General features: G+C 40.4%; 1 protein-coding gene and 1 long non-coding RNA gene across 3 annotated transcripts in view; one reads left to right on the top strand and one right to left on the bottom strand.

Annotated features, from left to right (window-relative positions):
• Positions 1–18,432, top strand: part of LOC105674000 (zinc finger protein rotund-like) — a 151,342-nt gene extending 132,910 nt beyond the window's left edge. For both annotated transcript variants that reach the window (XM_012370030.2, XM_067358008.1), the window contains exon 6: positions 7,714–18,432. In XM_012370030.2, the coding sequence (XP_012225453.1) occupies positions 7,714–8,865 (1,152 nt within the window). In that variant the 3' untranslated portion in view covers positions 8,866–18,432. The remainder of the gene's footprint in view (positions 1–7,713) is intronic.
• The window catches only part of LOC105674007 (uncharacterized), a 39,067-nt gene that overhangs the window by 19,669 nt on the left and 865 nt on the right, over positions 1–18,533 (bottom strand). The gene's annotated exons all lie outside the window — the stretch shown is intronic.

Genomic DNA, 18,533 nt, shown 5'->3' with positions numbered 1-18,533 from the left:
GCGGCGAGCCAACCAACTAGCTTAAACTCAGCCCACAATTACTGCATATTGTTTCAAATGCGATCGTGCGTGTTAATCCTTTGCATTAGACGGTGAGGTTATCATTTATTTTGCTTGTAAAATGCTGCAAGATGCGTGTCGAGAAAAGGAATTATTGCGAAAATTCGTGTGGAATCCAAATCATTGTTTACGAGAGAAACTTTGAAATCTCAACTATTTATGCACTTTAAATATAAATTATATTCACCGTCTGACGAATCAATTGTGGACGGTATTGTGCAAAAATGAATAAACATGAAAAATGCAAACGAACGAGTAATATATGTAGTCGGTTCAGTCGCAGCAACGTGAAATTTCAAACTTAATCTACTTGATTAGTCATTTTTGCGTAACACTGTCCAATTACGTAATACGACACGAGGAAACGGAGACATCGGAGTGCGAAAGGCACAACGGAAGTCGCCGCACGGCGTGAAGAAGAATCCGCAGACAGTTGTTTTTCATTGGGGTAGTCCACGGGCTAGCCAATTAGACAGGGGATTGTATAATTGGATAGATAAAGAATCGGGCAGATATTCTCCCAGGCACCTGCCAGCTGCCGTGCGTAGACGAGGACGAGGCGAGTCCTCGGGGGAGGAGGAGGTCGAACCGGTCGTCGTCATCGTTTCGATCGTTGCGCCGCTCCTTCCAGCCTCGTAAAAATCATCTTTTCGTCATTATTATCTGAATAGTCGCGCGTTCAGCCTGTCTATTATCGTTCTTATTGCCGCCAACGAACATTACCTCTTTCTCGTATACTCGTTTATTACGATTTTGTAAATCTTTCAGTTCAATAATTGATTCACCGTTCCTTATTTTATTTTATTACATCTATTCCGCGCACGACGAACGCGAATCAAATTTTTTATCTCTTTCTAATTGTACTTAAATCTTCTTTTTGAGATATGGTATTATCAAACGGCGATATGCGATAACCTCAGGAAGTAAATGTGATGAACAACTTTATCGCAGCTGGATAATATTCAAGTTGCACAGCAGTGGTGTTTCATGTGTCGTACATTGTACAATAATGTAGTAAATTCTGACTCGGATTTTCGCGCGAAACTCGTTTGACTGTCACTTTCGTGTGTAATCGCCGTGTATCATTAAACGAAACGCATGAGCTGAGAATGCCGGCTGCAGAATGATAGTAGAGCGATGGTTTGAAAACCTGTCAACCGCGACGTGCGGCGCGTTGTGTAACACCCGTTCTGGTAGATTGTACTTCTCGATCCGGGGCCGGTCGAGAATTTGCTTAGTCAGTTTCCTTTTATTAGAATAAAATACTTCCTCGGAACAATATCGCACCTTTCGGAGCGATATGCGAGTCTGCGGTAACAAACCGCGAACGCTGCTGGATAATTTATTCCGATAAGTCTTGCCGTGTTCCGAGTGACTTCATTATTGGTTAGCAGGCGACTTAAAGGCGGGTTGAGACCGTTACGATCGATATTATACTACTGTCAAATATCGATTGTGTTCCGCGCAGCAAGTGTACGCTGAGAACTGGAACCGATTCCAATTTTTTTTTTTTTAAATGCGCCACAATACGTCGATTGCAACTCCTTACGAATTATTTTAATTTTATGCTCGCGCGTTCAAGGATTTCTCGCGTCAATGCCGAAGACGGAGAAATGGCACGAGAGAGAGACGGAGTAAATGAGTCATGCTGTTCTATGAATTAAATGTGTCTCCGAGACGTTCTAAGGACCAGCTTTTCAATTTTCGTTCCCTTCCCTATGCACGATAATCTCTCTTAAAGGATCTGTGTGAGCATCTTCATCACGCCTATCGTAAGAAGTGGACTGTAATTGTCGGCTGATAAGTCTCCGGACATTGCTACCAATGCTTTCACTTTCTTTCTCTAATCGTCAGTTTTTTTAATATCTAGCGTACCGATCGTTAGTTTCGAGTTACTTTGTATTTTAACGGCACCGGTGTTACGTAATGTCGCGACGTTTAGTCGAGCCATTTTTTTTAAAACGGTACAAGTCCAATTTTGAAAAAGTGAATTTAACAGTGTTTTTAAATAGGATAAAATGCAAAAAGCGTTAAATATGTTGAAATAAGTAAAAGTGGACTTTATCATTAAAAAAAAAAAAAAAAAAAAAAAAAAGCTTATTTATTCTCAATGAATTTAAAAATCGTTAACAAGAATGATATTATTTCACAATTGCTCTTCACGAGAATATTCATTCTCTGCTCCAGGTCCGTGCGATCCTTTGGAAAATATTGTAAAACATTTCGGAATTGTCTCGCGGTACGCGCGCCGCCCCAATTATCCGAGTAGCTGCGACAAGCGGCGCTTAGTTTGTCGTGTTGCCGAGTTGATTTTAACCCGGCGCGTCAACCCGGCTACGAAAATTCCTATCAACAGGTTGTCACCGACCTCTCCGGACGGTTCCGCTGCAGCTCCGGGCGAGCGGAGAACCGGAGCGAGAGCTGTTACGCGCTCTGCGCGAGCACGTTGTGTTGTTCGTTGCCTCTTAGATTTCCAACTTGCGTTGATGCAGATAGCTTTCGAGGAGAAATTCCCAGTGTATCGCAACTGTTTCTCGCATAATTGTTTCATCGAAATATTTGTGAATAGAATTGTTGCAAGATCATTAATAATTAACACGATATCAGAAAGAAATACCACGTTAGCGTCGGTTGCATGGACATTAAATTGCAAATGCGAATAAAAAAGAAAAGTTTAAGTGGAAAGATACGAGCGAGTGTATCGAAGATAAGTTGATTGGAGCAAAGTTGACAGTTGATCGAGTCGATTATTGCGATTTTGTGGCAATTTTTGAACAAACTGCTTTGTTATATGAAATATTGATGACTTGAATGATTTTTACATTTGCACTTAATCACAGTATCTAGTGTGATTAATTAGATACTTTCTGGCTTGATATCCTTTGTTTGCGAGGAGATCGCTACGTGCCTTTATCGTCTTAATGAATTGACTTTACGAGCTAAATGCAAGAGAGCGAAATGTCGATAATCGGCACAAACTCAATCGCATTTGGAAGCCTTTCAATTTAATAAAATCAAGTATCTCCACGCAGCTTTATTTCGATTTGGCCTTATCGAATATTTATTAAAATTGTGCCACGCCGAATAAGATTATTATACGCGGAGCAATGAATACACGTGGCTTTATCTTATGAGCACGATGACGTAAATCAACATGCATAGCGGAATATATAAATTCATAAATCATCATTTAAAATTCAAAAGCTTTTGAAAGATCGAACGGGCATTGAAAAGTTGTATTTCATCTGGAAGAGATATATCAATACATGTACACTTGGTTATATTTCGAAATTATTTCGAAGATGCTATTAACGCGTTATTTAAAACTGTGTTCTCATAATTGCGAAAAAGTCGCTGAGAATTCACATGAACTCCATAAAATTATGAGCATTCGAATAAACTGGAAACTTCGAACTGAAATTAAAGAGACTTTTTTTCTTAAATTTGCATGTTGTTATGCAGGCTGGATACTCCGCGACATCCTCGAAATAAATTTGTAAAAAAATAAAAAAAAAAAAAAAAAAAAAAAAAAAAAAAAAAAATGAAAATTGCACAAAGCAGATACATCTGCAACACAAGCGAGAGATGGAAGATTGCCAATTACTTAATTAAAATATACACTTTTATCGGATGCCGACATCGACCTTGACTGTCGACCGCCTTCTTCTTCCTCGCCGCGATCCGACGATCATTAAGGTCGAAATATTTAAATTGAATTTACGAGATCTTGGCCCGGGGCTACGCCATAGACCACTTTGCGCGGAGGTTGAAGAACCAGACGAGAGAGGAATCGAGCGCGGCAAGTGTACACAGACTAGTTCGTAAGGACCGTCATCCATCATGAAGCACAAACGTGGAAGGCTCTATGAACGGTATCGCATGACGAAACTCACCGCGCGCGATCGCCAACCCGAAACTTTCGGAGACGCCAAGTAGATATGTAAGCAATTGATCGCTATTGACACGAAAGGATATGTAATAATTAATCATTGCTTCATCAGCGGGATCGAAGGAACAAATCTGTGCGGGTAATGCGCGATCGCGGGACGACTCGCGGCGGTCATTAACAGATCCTCCAACGTTGAAAACGTTAATTCCGGTTCGAGAATTTAACACGGTGCAGCCTCCGCGCACGCGCTTCTAAATTCCGTTGATGATCGCCGGAGTGTTATACGATTTATACACCCGACTGCGTCACGGCAAATGTACTTCGTCTCGGCTTCTTAAGTATTGCCTAAGTAAATCGATGTCGATTAATCAGAAATGACAGGAGGACTAGCCGGCTGCCCAGCGGGCATAGTTCCTCGCCGGTTTCGTAATTAGAGGCGCTAATTTCGCATACCTGCGCACAGTCTGGACGTAATTTCTGGATTTATCGCCATTATTTTTCTTGAAGGCGCATCTCGCGCGCGCTCGTCAGAGAGAGACGGGAGATGCGAGATTCCGGCTGTCAAGTTTAATTCAGCAGGGCTACTTGGAGCCGTCGCGTCGCACAGCGTCGTCTCGCCGTCCGTGTATCACGGACGGCTAAACACATAATTCAGAATTTCTTTCAATGGGATTTCCTTCGAATTCCGTTCGAAGAAGTCGCATCTCGCGTCTCTCTCCGCTCCAGCCAAGTGTCTTCTGTCAATTATAACCGCCAATTTTTATTTCACTCCGTCGTCATTTGCGTCGAGAAATTCTTTAATTGAGTCAAGTCCGTCGAACAACCGAGAGAGATCCCTTCCAACTTCTCGCACAGGTCTATATGCGAATATTTAATCTGCCAATCAACTATCTTTCCTCGATTCTTCCAAACATTTTACAATTAAATCAATGAATTTTGCAATTAAACGGACGACGAGAGATCTCAAATTTAATTGCGAGATTGCAGCAAAATTTATATTCTCCACTTTTTTGATAAATCAAAATATTTATTCTTCCTTTCCTTCTTATTTTCGTCATCGTGCTTATTTCAAAACATGCGCCGCACGTACAAAGTGAATAATTTTCTCAACGTCAAAAATTTATCAATCGAAGGTATCGGTCTGCTGATCTCTCGATAAAAATTGAAATAAGTTGTATTTGATTTATCCCGTGACAGAAACCTTGGCTAAGGTAATAGCTCATTCTATCATATATAATAATGCGTAGATCGTGACGCAGTAAGAAATTATTTATACGTTCGTTGACCTTATCTGACTACTTTCTCAACTTTGCACAAATATTGAATATTCGAAAGATAAAAGATGCACCTCTTGCTTTAAGGTTCTGATGAAAAAAAAACTTATTTATCTTTCTAAGAAGAGTTTGTGTGTGTGTGTGTTTCTGTTACTCTTATTCGTTAAGAATTAACGTTAATGATCATTTCTGTATAAATTGCAATGCACTTTTGAGGAAAAAAAAAAGAAAAAAAAAACATTAAATAACTTATGAAAGTTATAGCAGGGAATGCATAATTACAATTTAATAACTTGTACGTTGATAATGTAAACGCTTCCCTCCCGTCTTCTTTAATTGTTCTCGCACCCCTCGAATTTCACATTCGCCGCTCATGTTAAAAGAACGAAAAAAGAAAATGACGCACAGCAGACTATCGCGTTACGTAGACTACGCGCGAACTTGACACCGGCAAGGACGCGTTTCGAAAGGAGGAAATAAAAAATAGCAGCTCTCCAACCCGTTAAAGGACGCGCCAAGTCAGCCGTTGAAGCCTCGAGCGAGAACGTCAATCGATTACGCCGAATAAATCACGATCCGCGACAACTGTAAAACGATCGTTAGCCGAATCGCCGTTAGTGCGCTCATATTATCGCTCTTCCTGCTTCTGTTAAATAGCGCATAAAAAGATATAAAAAAGTCAAAACTCTATAGGTTCTCTATCGAAACTCTAACAATATGTTACTCTTTATTATTCCACCTTTTTTTGCCTACTGTGCTATAAAGTATAGGATTATATAAATTTTTCAAGCGTGAAATATTTCCTTTATCACTTATAATTCGCGCAATCACAAGCTGTATATTGGAATTGAATTTTATGTCTAGCGAAGCAAACGTTCGTGTCGCGAGAAAATTTTCCAGCTGAAAATAACGAGTTCTCTCATCGTAACGAGAATCAGTCATCCTTCGAGTCCTTGCCGTGCGAAGGATCCGGATCGCCCTAGATCCCCAGGCGTGGCAACGCAACGATCTCAGAAAGGAACCCGTCGTTTTACGTAATAACGCCGGTCGAACGAGAGCGACGCCAGGAAACTGGCTTCTCCATCCGCGTCGCCTCTTCGCGTGTTCAGGATCGTTTCTTCGACTCCCGACACGTCATTCTTGGTGCGATACCTTCGTCCACCGCGGCGTCAGTAGACAATTCACTGCCCTTTCCACGAAGCCAAATACCCACACGATCGTTACCTCGGAGCATCACGAATCTCGTGACCGGCGTTATTATTCGGTAATGATGCGCGCGTTATTACGGATGAATGAGTTGTTTTAGCGGCATTAGTGACCAACCGTGGACGAGAGAGAATCTCGAAAGAAAGCAGGAACTAAGGATCGAAAATAGCGGAGATACCGATTATCCCGGGATTCTCTCAGGTACTGGATTCGCGTTACGTAAATCGATCGATTCGCATTTTTAATAAGTCCAGAATATTCCAAATAAAAAAGAATTGATCACATTTTAAGATTATCACACAATTGGAAATTCAAAGCAGCGGGTTTAACTACGAAATTATACGACATCAAAAATCATATGTGAAAGTATGAAAATTACGGAAGAATCGCGTCACAATCGCACAATTAAAATGTTAAAATATTCATTCGATTCAGCGCGAGATAAAGCGCGACTTGCGCTGACCGAAAAGGAAATCAGAAAGGATAAGCGCTAATAATCACCGATCGTGACGACTGCTTATCCTGTTCCTCGTGTCATGAAAAGAGGTATATAAAGGGGAAAAAAAAGAAATCAGGTGAGATCACAGAGAAGCTAGAAACTAACATGTGCGAGGAACCGGCGAATGAGACGCGAGAGTGGGGAAAAAGGGGAATAAAATAAGAGACCAAATGAAAGGACGGGATGCAGGAGGGAGAGAGAGAGAGAGAGAGAGAGCAAGAATACTAGAGTACGATGAGAGGTGGGGCGGGGGGGGGGGGGAACCCTCTCTATGCGGTACCCAAAGCCAGTCGGTCGGATATGCCCCGAGGCTAGGCCGTGATAGACAAGGTCAGCCTCTCCCCGCCTCGCTTATACGCTCAAGCTACTGGCACACACACAATATTCTCCTTTTACGTTTATTTATTTATTTATAAATACACTGCACACGGCACCCGGTTAACGCGTCGTGGAAAGAGGCGAGAGAGAGAGAGAGAGAGAGAGAAGGCGAACGTCTCACAGCAAGAACGGAGATCGTCGCCAAGTAAATTTCTTCCCCCTCCGCCGTGTCCTGACGAAATATTGTCGTAAAATGAGCGAAACGAAACGCGTTTTCCCGTTCCAAAGTGCGTTTTAGTGCGTCACGTGCACGCAGTAGATGATTAATTTGCATTTGCAATGAGGATGCTCGAACGGTGATGGTCGCCGATGGTCTCTGAAATCGATTGCAAGATGCATCTGCTTATCCCCTCGCTCTCATCCGTTGTCTCTTTAACGGCATACAGCGTGTTCTCTTCTTTTTGCAGATATTCGGTAGCAAGGCGGACCTGCAGCTCCACACGCAGATCCACATGCGCGAGGCGAAGCCGTACAAGTGCACGCAGTGCTCGAAGGCGTTCGCAAACTCCTCGTACCTGTCCCAGCACACGAGGATCCACCTGGGCATTAAGCCGTACCGCTGCGAGATCTGCCAGCGGAAGTTCACCCAGCTGAGCCACCTACAGCAGCACATCCGCACGCACACCGGCGACAAGCCGTACAAGTGCCGGCATCCGGGCTGCACGAAGGCCTTCAGCCAGTTGAGCAATCTGCAGAGCCATTCCCGATGTCACCAAACCGACAAGCCGTACAAATGTAACTCCTGCTACAAGTGCTTCTCGGACGAGCCGAGTCTGCTCGAGCACATACCGAAGCACAAGGAGTCGAAGCACCTCAAGACGCACATCTGCCAGTACTGCGGCAAGAGTTACACCCAAGAGACTTATCTGGCGAAGCATATGCAGAAGCACGCGGAGAGAACGGACAAGAGACCGCCGATCATCGGCACCGGCCTCAGGCCGTCGATACACGCGATGACCGCGCACCATCAGGACCACTACTGGCCGAAGGTGAGCCCGGACTCGGTGATCGGCGACCTGCACGAGAGGCTGCCGCATCATCACGCCGAGTACCATCAGAATCAGAATCCGGAGATGCTGCTGCCCGGGCACGGGCATCGCGCCGGCGAGTCGATCGAGAACGACTCGAGGCAGCAGACGCCGCAGCCCGGCGCGAATCACCATCCCAACAGCAGCTCGGCCTTCACGCCGATCTCGTCCATCTCGATCAACTCGATCTCCTCGATGCAGCATCCGTTGAACCCGCTCAATCATCTGCACTACCCCGGCAGCCATCATCCGGCGTCCCGGCCGTATCTCTACGAGGCGTTCAACACAACGCAAAAGTCCTCGCCGACGTCCTCGTCGTCCGGCGTCACGCCCGGCACCACCAGCAATCAGAACGCCACGTCCTTCCCGAACCAGCTGATCAGCCTCCACCAGATCAGGAATTACGCTCATCAGCCGAACCTCGGCAATCTCGGCAACTTGGGCAATCTGGGCAACCTGAGCAACCTCAGCAATCTCAGTGCCACGATGGAGAGCCACGCGCTGTTGGGCGGTCTCAAGGAGAAGCAGTAACTCGGGCTGGTCTTGAAGACTAAGACTTCGGGAAGCACTCGCGCGCTCTCCGCCGCGCTCTCGCCACGGTCGTTCTGTCCTTTTTTCTTCTGCTTTCCGTGTGAACACGGCGCGTTACGACACTCGCTTCGACCAGCTCGATCCAGTCTTCTCCTCCGTGATCTCTTCGCTCGTCTAATTTATTTTTTTTTCTTTTTCTACACATTTGGTGTACGCAAATTCCTTGGAAACTAACTTTTCGGAGACGTTTGACCTTTTCGGTATTTGACTTTATTTTCTATTGATGCTATAAGGATAGCATGTAAGAATTGTGGGATCTCATCGTAATCTTTCGACAAATTAATTGCGCACGATGGAAACCGTCGTTAAAGAGAGTAACAATTTTCGACAACGTGCACAAGACTATCACCACTCTCCTTTTCCCACTTTACTCCCCCTCTTTCGTCTTCTTTCTTCTTTCGATGTCTTATTTATAATTCTGTCAATTCCGACTCGATTGAGGTATAAAATATATTTATGAGCACAAGCTGGCCAAATTCAAGAATCAGTTGATATATGCAAGGTAAGGATAGATTTTATTCGAATTAGTGTCATTTTTTTACTTTGCTCGCCAATTGATGCCGCGCTCGAATCAGCAAGCAATTTGTGAAATCGGCGATTATAAAATTTCCAAAGGAAAAAACCATTTCTTATAGTTGTATCCAAGTATTTCGATTGTAATTTAAATTGAAAACACGCTTCAAATATTTTAATATTAAATATTTAAGTGACTGTTTTAAGCTTCAAATTGGAGATACATGTATCTCCATTTATTCGTAAAACAGCTGTGTTCCACATAAAAATTTCAATTACATTCCTTAATGTAATAAGACTAACGATACAGTTTTTTTTTTTTTAAATCTGTCACACTGGTCTAATGATCGATAATCAAAGTGATTACGAAGTATTAGTCACCAAGAACCGTCGATTTTCATTTACTTTACAACTAAAAATTTGATTTCTACGTTCATTAAAGACACAATCGATTTACTTGACTCTCTCGGATTGCCACATGCTTCTCAGCGTACCACGTCCTCGCCAATGATCATGCGTGCCAATTACGAAGCTAGAAAGTTTCATCAATACGCATTCGTCGCGATATAATCCGTATGATCCGATGCCGGCCGTTTAAGACTGACGTTTGAATGATAAAGTGGAGCACGATCATGGATTAACTTATATTCGAATGGTGGACGATACACTTTCATAATGCTAGAAAGTATACGACACGCCGACGAGTAAACTGCGGGTAAGTTTCTTTCTCGGTTTATTGAAAAAGAATCTTCGTTGTACGAACAGAAATCGAAATCATTTTTCGTTAATTAAAAAAATGGCCAATTATTTCTATCTTTACAAAGCTATATAATAGCAAGCTTTCCAATAAAGTCGCTGTATTTTTTTAGTCGAGCAACGTCCATCTTCAACATTCCTCTTATTTACTTCCCTTATTTACTTCACTATTCTTTTGGACGATCGAGATTTTAACCGACATTTTTTATGTTGTACTCACGAAAACTCGGAGAATATTCTAAGTTTATATAATTAATATTCTAAGTTCTATAAGATTACACCATTCTCTTTTATTCTTTTCGTTTCACTTTCTTATTTTCCTTCGCTTTATGTTCCTTCCATTTTTCATATTTATCAAGAGTACTTATTCAAAGAGTACCTTGAGGCTCTCGATATATTACGAGACACGCTTTAGAAAATGTTTCAACGATTCTATTGATGCGACTAAACGAATATCAAGTACCAAATTAACATTACTTCTCATTATATACATGTATAAAGAAAAATCAATTCAATTAATTTTATATTATCTTTCAGAAATACATTAATTTAACAAACTTGAAATACTTAAACAAATCATTTAGATTTCCACTTACATGATGAGTAAAGTATTCGTTGTTGGCGAATTTTAGGAAAAGCAATAGTTTTTGACAAGTCCCGTGAACATCATTAAACTCATCGTAACGTTATGACTAGCCAATAATTAATTAATTTAAATCGCGATTTGCAAAAGCATCTTGAAAAACACAAATAAAAGGGAACATGTACGGATTTAATCGGTGAAAGACTGATTAAATAGGGATTAGGCAAACCTACGATAGGACAAGATGCAAATGTAATGTCACAATATGCGCGGAAGAGAATGGAAGTAAAGGTAAACGTACAAAGTACGAGTTAAAAAAGATAATATATTACGGGACATTCGCAAGAAATTGTAGAAAGAAAATGCCAGCGGTAACAGAGATGTAGGAAAAAAAAGACGAAAGTCGCAGATGAAAGTGCGAAGACTGGCATGTAAAGAGGTACACGCAAGAATCGCGCATAGAAAAAAAATATATCGCATATAAATATATATGAACACACGAAATATAAAAAGCATCACGCACATATTGTAAGAGAGCCGCACGGAGACCTCCTTGTAAATAGGTGCTATATAAATAAATGAATAAGTATATGCATATATTGTATTAATGAAATAAATAAATATATGCATATACGTGCATATGTATGCAAGTACATAAATAAAGAAATAATTATTACTATCACCGACATTATCATCTTCTCATCAATATCATTATTGTCATCTCCGTCATTATTATCATTATTATTATTATTATTATTATATTATTTTTATTTGCATTATTATTACTATTACTATTATTATTATTATATTAATATTATTATTATTATATTAATATTATTATTCTTATTATTATTATTATTATTAATTGATTAATATTTGGATCAATATTTAATAGGTGTGTAAGGTAAAGAAAAAAAGCACAGACTCTAATAATGAAGGTATTCTAAGTACCTTACCCATAATATCTAAGTAATTTTATGTAATCTATTACGCGCGTATATGCTTGCACGCGTGAGAAAGAGAAAGAAAAAGAAAGGGAGAAAGAGGGAGAGAGAAAGAGAGAGAGGGAGAAAGATAAACCTGTACATGCGAACTATTGTAGATAATTTGTTGTTACGGTGCCAGACGTGCTCTCCTTCGGGGTTCCCATGTAAATCGCACTTTTTTATCGACGTTACGTTCGCGAAGAATCATGGAGCTTGACCGTTAAGTTTTGTATTTTTCATCGTACGCGCGAAATTTTCTATTTTTATTTCCACCCTCGTCGATGTGGAGTTTCTAGAGAAAAATATTCACCGCGTTAAATTTATTTCCAATTTTTTTTCGAATGTAGAAAAACTGCGTGCCGAAGAGATGTTCGGTCGACAATAGAAAAGCGAGAAAAAGAGAGAGAAAGAGAGAGAGAGGGTGAGAGAGAGAGAGGGAGAGAGAGAGAACCCCGCGGAAGTCATGTCTCGCGCTTTACCTATGCTCAAGTTGTTTAAAACTATTACGTTGTTATTAAGATGATAATAGGACAATGAATGAGAGAAGGGGCGAGGGGTAATAAAAGTACAGAAAAGAACGTTCGAGATCAATTACTTTCCTGCTGCACAAGCCAGATCAGATTCTTTTGCAAAATGTGACTCACTATCTTTGGATGGCTCAAAGTCAGACAATGAAAAGAGGAGATGGAACAAGAACGGGCGAACAAATAATCGTTGCACAAAAACAAAAAAAATGATCGTTGTTATTGTAACGCGCGATTGTGCGCGTTAATAACATCAAACACGCATGCATCTTGACAACGGGGCGAGGAAAGACATTTCCTACGAATGCATCATTTAAATGATACGGCAAATGGAAAGAAGCTAGAGACTCAAGAGTTTACACGATGGCAGATAAGAAACTTCGACCCCGCGCTTTAAAATGTGATTTCTTCTGCCTATCCTTAATTTCATTGATTATATTATTATTATTATTAATATTTTATTAATATTATTATTATTATTATTATTTCGTTTAATAAACTGTCACGTGTTGAAATAAAGGCAAAGGAGAGTTTCTCGACATGTGATGCTGAGTTATTTTGTTTTCTTTGTTTTCTGCGTCAAGGCGATGAATTTGCTTTCGGCCTTTCTTCCTTCTCTTTCACCATACAATCGTCCCTCCTTTCGTCCATTGTTTTATGTAGTGTCTCAACTTTACACTAGCGATTGTTAATTTTGAAAAAAAACGACATTTATTTATCGATGTTTCGATTTTTAGACTGAAATAAAATAGAAAATTCACAAAGAGAACATCGAGCGAATAAAATAATGTAAATGGCTCACCTATCGTATTTTAATGTTTCCATAGAGATATTGAATGTCGGAACACACACGTTAAAAGTGACTGGGGCAAAGAATATCACATCAATTTAATTTGCATTTGAATCCGTAAGTACACACATACGATCTCTCGTTTCGTGATACAAATACTTAAATAAATTATTTTCTTATTCGAAAAATCCAATAATAAATACTGTAATATACTTGAATTAAATATTACGCAAGGATATATTGTCTCGATACCTATTTCTTAAAACTGTCATTGTTAAAATATATTGTTATCGGAAAAAAAACGAAATATATTATTTGTGTTTCCCCTATCACATAATCTCGCGTACTTACGGATCACGTAGCATAAATGATATGAGAGAATAAAATGGTCTCTATAATCGATTTTGTTCTCAATCGCACTTTCAGTGCACGTTCTTCACCGTTTCGTTAAAAAAAAAAAAAAAAAAAAAAAAGCGAAAATTAACTTTTTACACTCTTGAGTCAGCGGTGTTTGTTTCGTTGAAAATATTTCGTATGAAATTTGACTTGTCACTGTTTTAATCCGTTTCGTCCAAATATATCTTGCACCAAGTCGGAGAGTAAAATAGGATGTATACTTTTCAATTTAGCGGAAATAAAAAAAAAAAAAGACAGTCAACACGCGTGAAAACATAAAGCAATATCCTACTCAGCTATTGTAACTCATTATACTTGTGCGGTAAAAGAGTGAAAAGAAAAGCGTTTTCACGCTAAAGCCGTCACCGCGACTCTCCCTTCTGTCGTACGCCACTTGGTTTCCCATTGTTCGTCACTCGGATCATTTCATCCTTCGCTGACTCTGTCGCAATTCTCCATCTCTCGTTTCTTACGTTCGATTACGATAAATTTCGCGAGACACTCGAGCGCACTCGGTTCCAGCGCTCCGCGTGAGCACTGCGCGGACAGATGCCGTCCAATCATTCTTTCGTCGTATATACAAGGGCAAGGAAGATCGTGTGTCATATAACACTAACGGGAATTTTTCCTCTATCCTTCTACGATATATGTTCTCGCGCCAAAGAGTACCGGTTTCGGGCAAAAATGATAAAAGATCAAAGAGAAACGGTGTTCGCAAGAATCGATCGACGAGGTCGTTCTTGGCTACTTGCGCGCGATCAGTTCCTTCGGATGACAACGATCTTTTTGGGAGAGACGCGAGAAAGAAAAAGGTAGTAGAATTCACTCTCCTTTAGCAATACTTAGCAAGCACACACGGGGAGGGAGGGGGCACACGAAGCCCTTCGAAATGGGAGAAAAGGGTTGCGGATGTCAATGCGCGATCGTTTGACGCAAATAAATTTCGCATTTGAAGCAATAATTTACAGTCTGCGAGTCAATCGTCGAGTGTGCGAATGCAAACAGAGAAACTTTGACTTTCTCTCTTCACGACAAAATTGCGTAGCGAGGAACATTTCGCATTATTGAAATGATTTAATAAGAGCAGATAAGATATAGAGAGACTGTATACTACCGATCTCCTAGCGAAATCTAGAAACTACTGTATGTATATTCTTTTAATTAAACGCATCTACGATATTCAATAGCAACGAGATCCATCAGATTATTCCATCTTGAAGAAAAAGGCTTCGCGCAACCTCACTCTTTATATATATATATATATATATATATATGTATATATATATATATATGTATATATATGTATATATATATATATATATCTATATCGTTCTCTTTCGGTAATATAGTTATTACTATATACTCCAAGTATACAAGTTGTGTAAATGAATGTTTCTACAACCAGCATACCTTGCGTAACCATTAGTTGTTGAGAGGAAAAGCGAGGAATTACATTTGTGTGTGCACGTCGTGTGTGTCTGTGTGTGTGTTTTGTGCGTATGTATGTGTGCGCGCGCGTACAAATGCGTGTGTCAAGATCTGTGTGTACACGCGCTTGTAAGAAAAGAAAAGGAAAAAAAAAAAAAAAAAAACGCGTGTGTCGAAGAAAGAAACTAGTAAAAAAAAGACATGTACGCGCACGCGCATGTGTGTATGAAAGGGCGTATATACATGTTGCATGAGAAAAAAAGAAAGAAGAGAGAGAGAGAGAGAGAGAGAGAGAGAGAGAGAGAAAGAGCGAGCGAAAGAACGTATATAAGTGATATAAGGAAAAACAATATATTAATTATTGCGTGGTACGAACAGAACTGTGATATTTTATTGTATAACTCTGCGGAAGAGATGAGAGAAATATGAAGAGAAATCTCTAAGGAGAATATACTATTGCGCGAGCGCGAAGGGGGAATATTACTGTATTTTACAAAAAAGTGCATCCTTAAACGCAATTAAATGCAATTGTGCGGGAACTGTACATACACCTGGTGTCGCCTCAAAAATAGGGTACCCTTGATTTTCGAGAGTTACGGAAAAAAAAGTAAATGCCGCAAATGCACGAAGGAGACATTTTATTGTTCGATAGAAGGCAAAAAAAAGCAGCTCTGTCCAATCGTTCTCGCGACTTTGTGAAGATAAATGCTCGGTGTTCTCGGGCCGCGCGATCGCGGGGCCCCCTCGTCTGATCGTTTCCTGTTTGTAAAGATATATGTATAAAAAAAAAAAAAAAATATATATATATATATATATATATATATACATACATGTATAAACTAAATGTTCGTGAAAAACGTATGCACGGAGCCGAGCGACCGCACTGCAACAACGTATCGAATGATCGCAAAGTGAAAGAGAGAATAATAATTAGCATAAGCACATTGTGTCTGTAAACCTCGAAATACTCTGAGCGACAAACCAATCGTCCTCCGCGCGACCTACCCTACACATCTATATTTCCTTCAACCGATGCGCTTGTCCCTATCCACCCCCTCGCTCGCTCAACCCAGTTGATCGCTTAATCGCGATTTAAATTATCCGGCACGCGGCAAGTGAGAAGCGTTTTCCCGTACGTGAGGGCAGAAATATGACAATTTGAGAAGCCGTGAGCGATAAAAAAGACGCAGGGCGAGCGGTGCACAGCGACGAAAATAATTATATTCACAGTTGAATTCTGTGAAAAGTCGAGTAATTTCGTTGAAAATCAATTTCCGCGCTTTGCAAGAATTATTTCGAAGTAAAACAGCATCGATTCTTCGTTTCGTGCGAATTCCGGCTCGTAATCTCGTTACGTGTTTAGGCGTAGATGCGGCCGTCCAATCGTCGCGTTACATCTGCCTAATCCGTTCGAAATAAATGCATTTAAACGCGACTGTGAGACGCGAGAAGGACCGTGGCTGCCGCGTGCGACGCTAAATCCACGCCTCGAGAATAGGAGCTTTTATTCCGCTGGACGCAGATGTAATGCAACACTGATCAAAATATTTTCTATAAACTCGCAATTTCCAGATCGCAAAGGGCAAAAGGATGTAACTATCGATTTTCAACCGTAGCTTCCGTCGCTACGAAACGAACTCTGTTCTTTTTGGTCGCGCTTTTTTTCTGTACTTAAAACGCAACAAGGATATATTCGTGCTCTGCAGAAAGGGGAGAAAAAAAGGAGAGAGCGGATGAAAGTAGAGAAAGGGTAGCTGAAAAGAGCGAACCTGCGGATTCGCGGCGACATTTCCGAGAATCGTTGCCGGGGGACTACGACGCTCCGTACACGACATAATTGAAAAGAAATAGGCATAAGGGATGATTTTCCGTATTCCACGTTGCAAGTCAGCTAACACGTCTATCGTACTAGAATATATAGCGGACTAAAATATATTGTACACGAGCGTGCGAGCCCGTGGACGCCGTTTAACTCTTTAAAAACGGCAGGTATAATATTAGAAAAGAAGACATTACTTACTGTAATAGAAAGAAAAATCAATTCGACACTCTGATTCTCGCGCAGTGCAAGCGGAATGCTCATTCGAAAAATACAATTGTTGTGTCGCTAATTGACTGTCCGACAAAGAGTTAAGCGATCGCGTTGCTGCACGACCCGAAGAAGCAGTCAAAAATTCGGTGGCTGAAATCTCAAGGGACGAGAACGGGATATGTCCCGCGTTTTTTCCGAATCTCACGTAGGTTCTATGTCTAATAGAGTCCTTTTTAACGCGAGCACGATACGTATGTACAAACGATGGCGTGATGGAGCTCGTTGCTCTGTGTTTCGCAGCGCGGAATTCGTACGTCGCTTTCCGATCGATCTCGCATCAATTCACGGCTATAAATGCAATATTTCAAAATCTAAATCGAACAATATCATCACTTTCAAATTTCAGAGAAAAAAAAAAGAAAATTTTTAACTTTTATTTTAATAAAAAATTTAAAAACACTCCATTTATACGTATATAATGTAATTAAGAATTAAGTTTTAAAGAATTGAAAAGAGATGTTATCATATTCGTTAAATTGTTAAAAAAAACAGCAGTGATCAATAATTGATTAATTTGCTTTTAAAATGCAACAAATTTGGCACCGTGTGACACCGAAAACCTTTCCAATGACCTACATCTAAACATCACGGCATGTTTCTTATATCTATTTCCAAACCGCAAAAACAGCACCGACTGCTCTGATTTTCAAGTGTTTAATTAACCGTGCGGACGATCGATAGCGAATATTTAGCAGTTCCGACTTATTGTTAGTGTCTTTGAATGTTGAGAGAAACATCCGGAAGATATTGCGACGTGCGATTTTCGCGCTATTCCATCAAGAATTGAAAATCGGAGAAACTCTCGCAAAATCTGCGAGAAGAAGGAGCTGTCCGTTTCGTTGCACTCGAGCACGAGAGGAACACTTCGCGATACTGCGCTCCGTGCAAGAGAAGTGCGTATTTAGCACTCAACGCAATCGTCTAATTTTTAAGTGTCACCGAGGCGACACGTCGTATACAATCGATTTTAAATAATAAGGGCTCAAAATCGACATCTTAAGTAATAATTTAGTGTTAAGTGTGCGACAAAATATACGAATTAAGAGAAGCACGGCCAGCTATTGTGAAAAAGGAACGTGTAAAATTATTGAAATGTTGAATTCTGTTTTGTAAATTATTGCTATCCGACTTTTATATTAAGCGTTAATGTACAAGAATCACTTGTTATTTTGATATTTTAAGTATTTTAAGAAACGAAGAGACAGCTCCCTCGTCCCTCGCAGAATTTGTCCAAAATTGTCTAGATGTAATCATCGTCGAATCTTTCTCACTATCGACTGACGTCCGATTTTCAAGAAAAAAAAAAAAAAAACATTTTATGACCATTTCTCTCGAGTCTACGTCCCGCGCACAGCTCTGTAAAGCAACACACCCGCCCCAACATCGAAACACACTAATTGTTCGTCCTTTTTAACAAATATAACAGAACTTACGTCTTATCTGAGAGCGTACGAGGCGGAATGTCATTGCAATGGAATTCTATCTGCACGACACAAGGACAGCGCGATTTCTTCTCTTTGTCTCGAAGAAGTGTACAAGC

The sequence above is a fragment of the Linepithema humile genome, chromosome 6, assembly GCF_040581485.1.
Source record: "Linepithema humile isolate Giens D197 chromosome 6, Lhum_UNIL_v1.0, whole genome shotgun sequence".
NCBI lineage: Eukaryota > Metazoa > Arthropoda > Insecta > Hymenoptera > Formicidae > Linepithema > Linepithema humile.
This window is presented reverse-complemented; position numbering and strand designations above follow the sequence as displayed.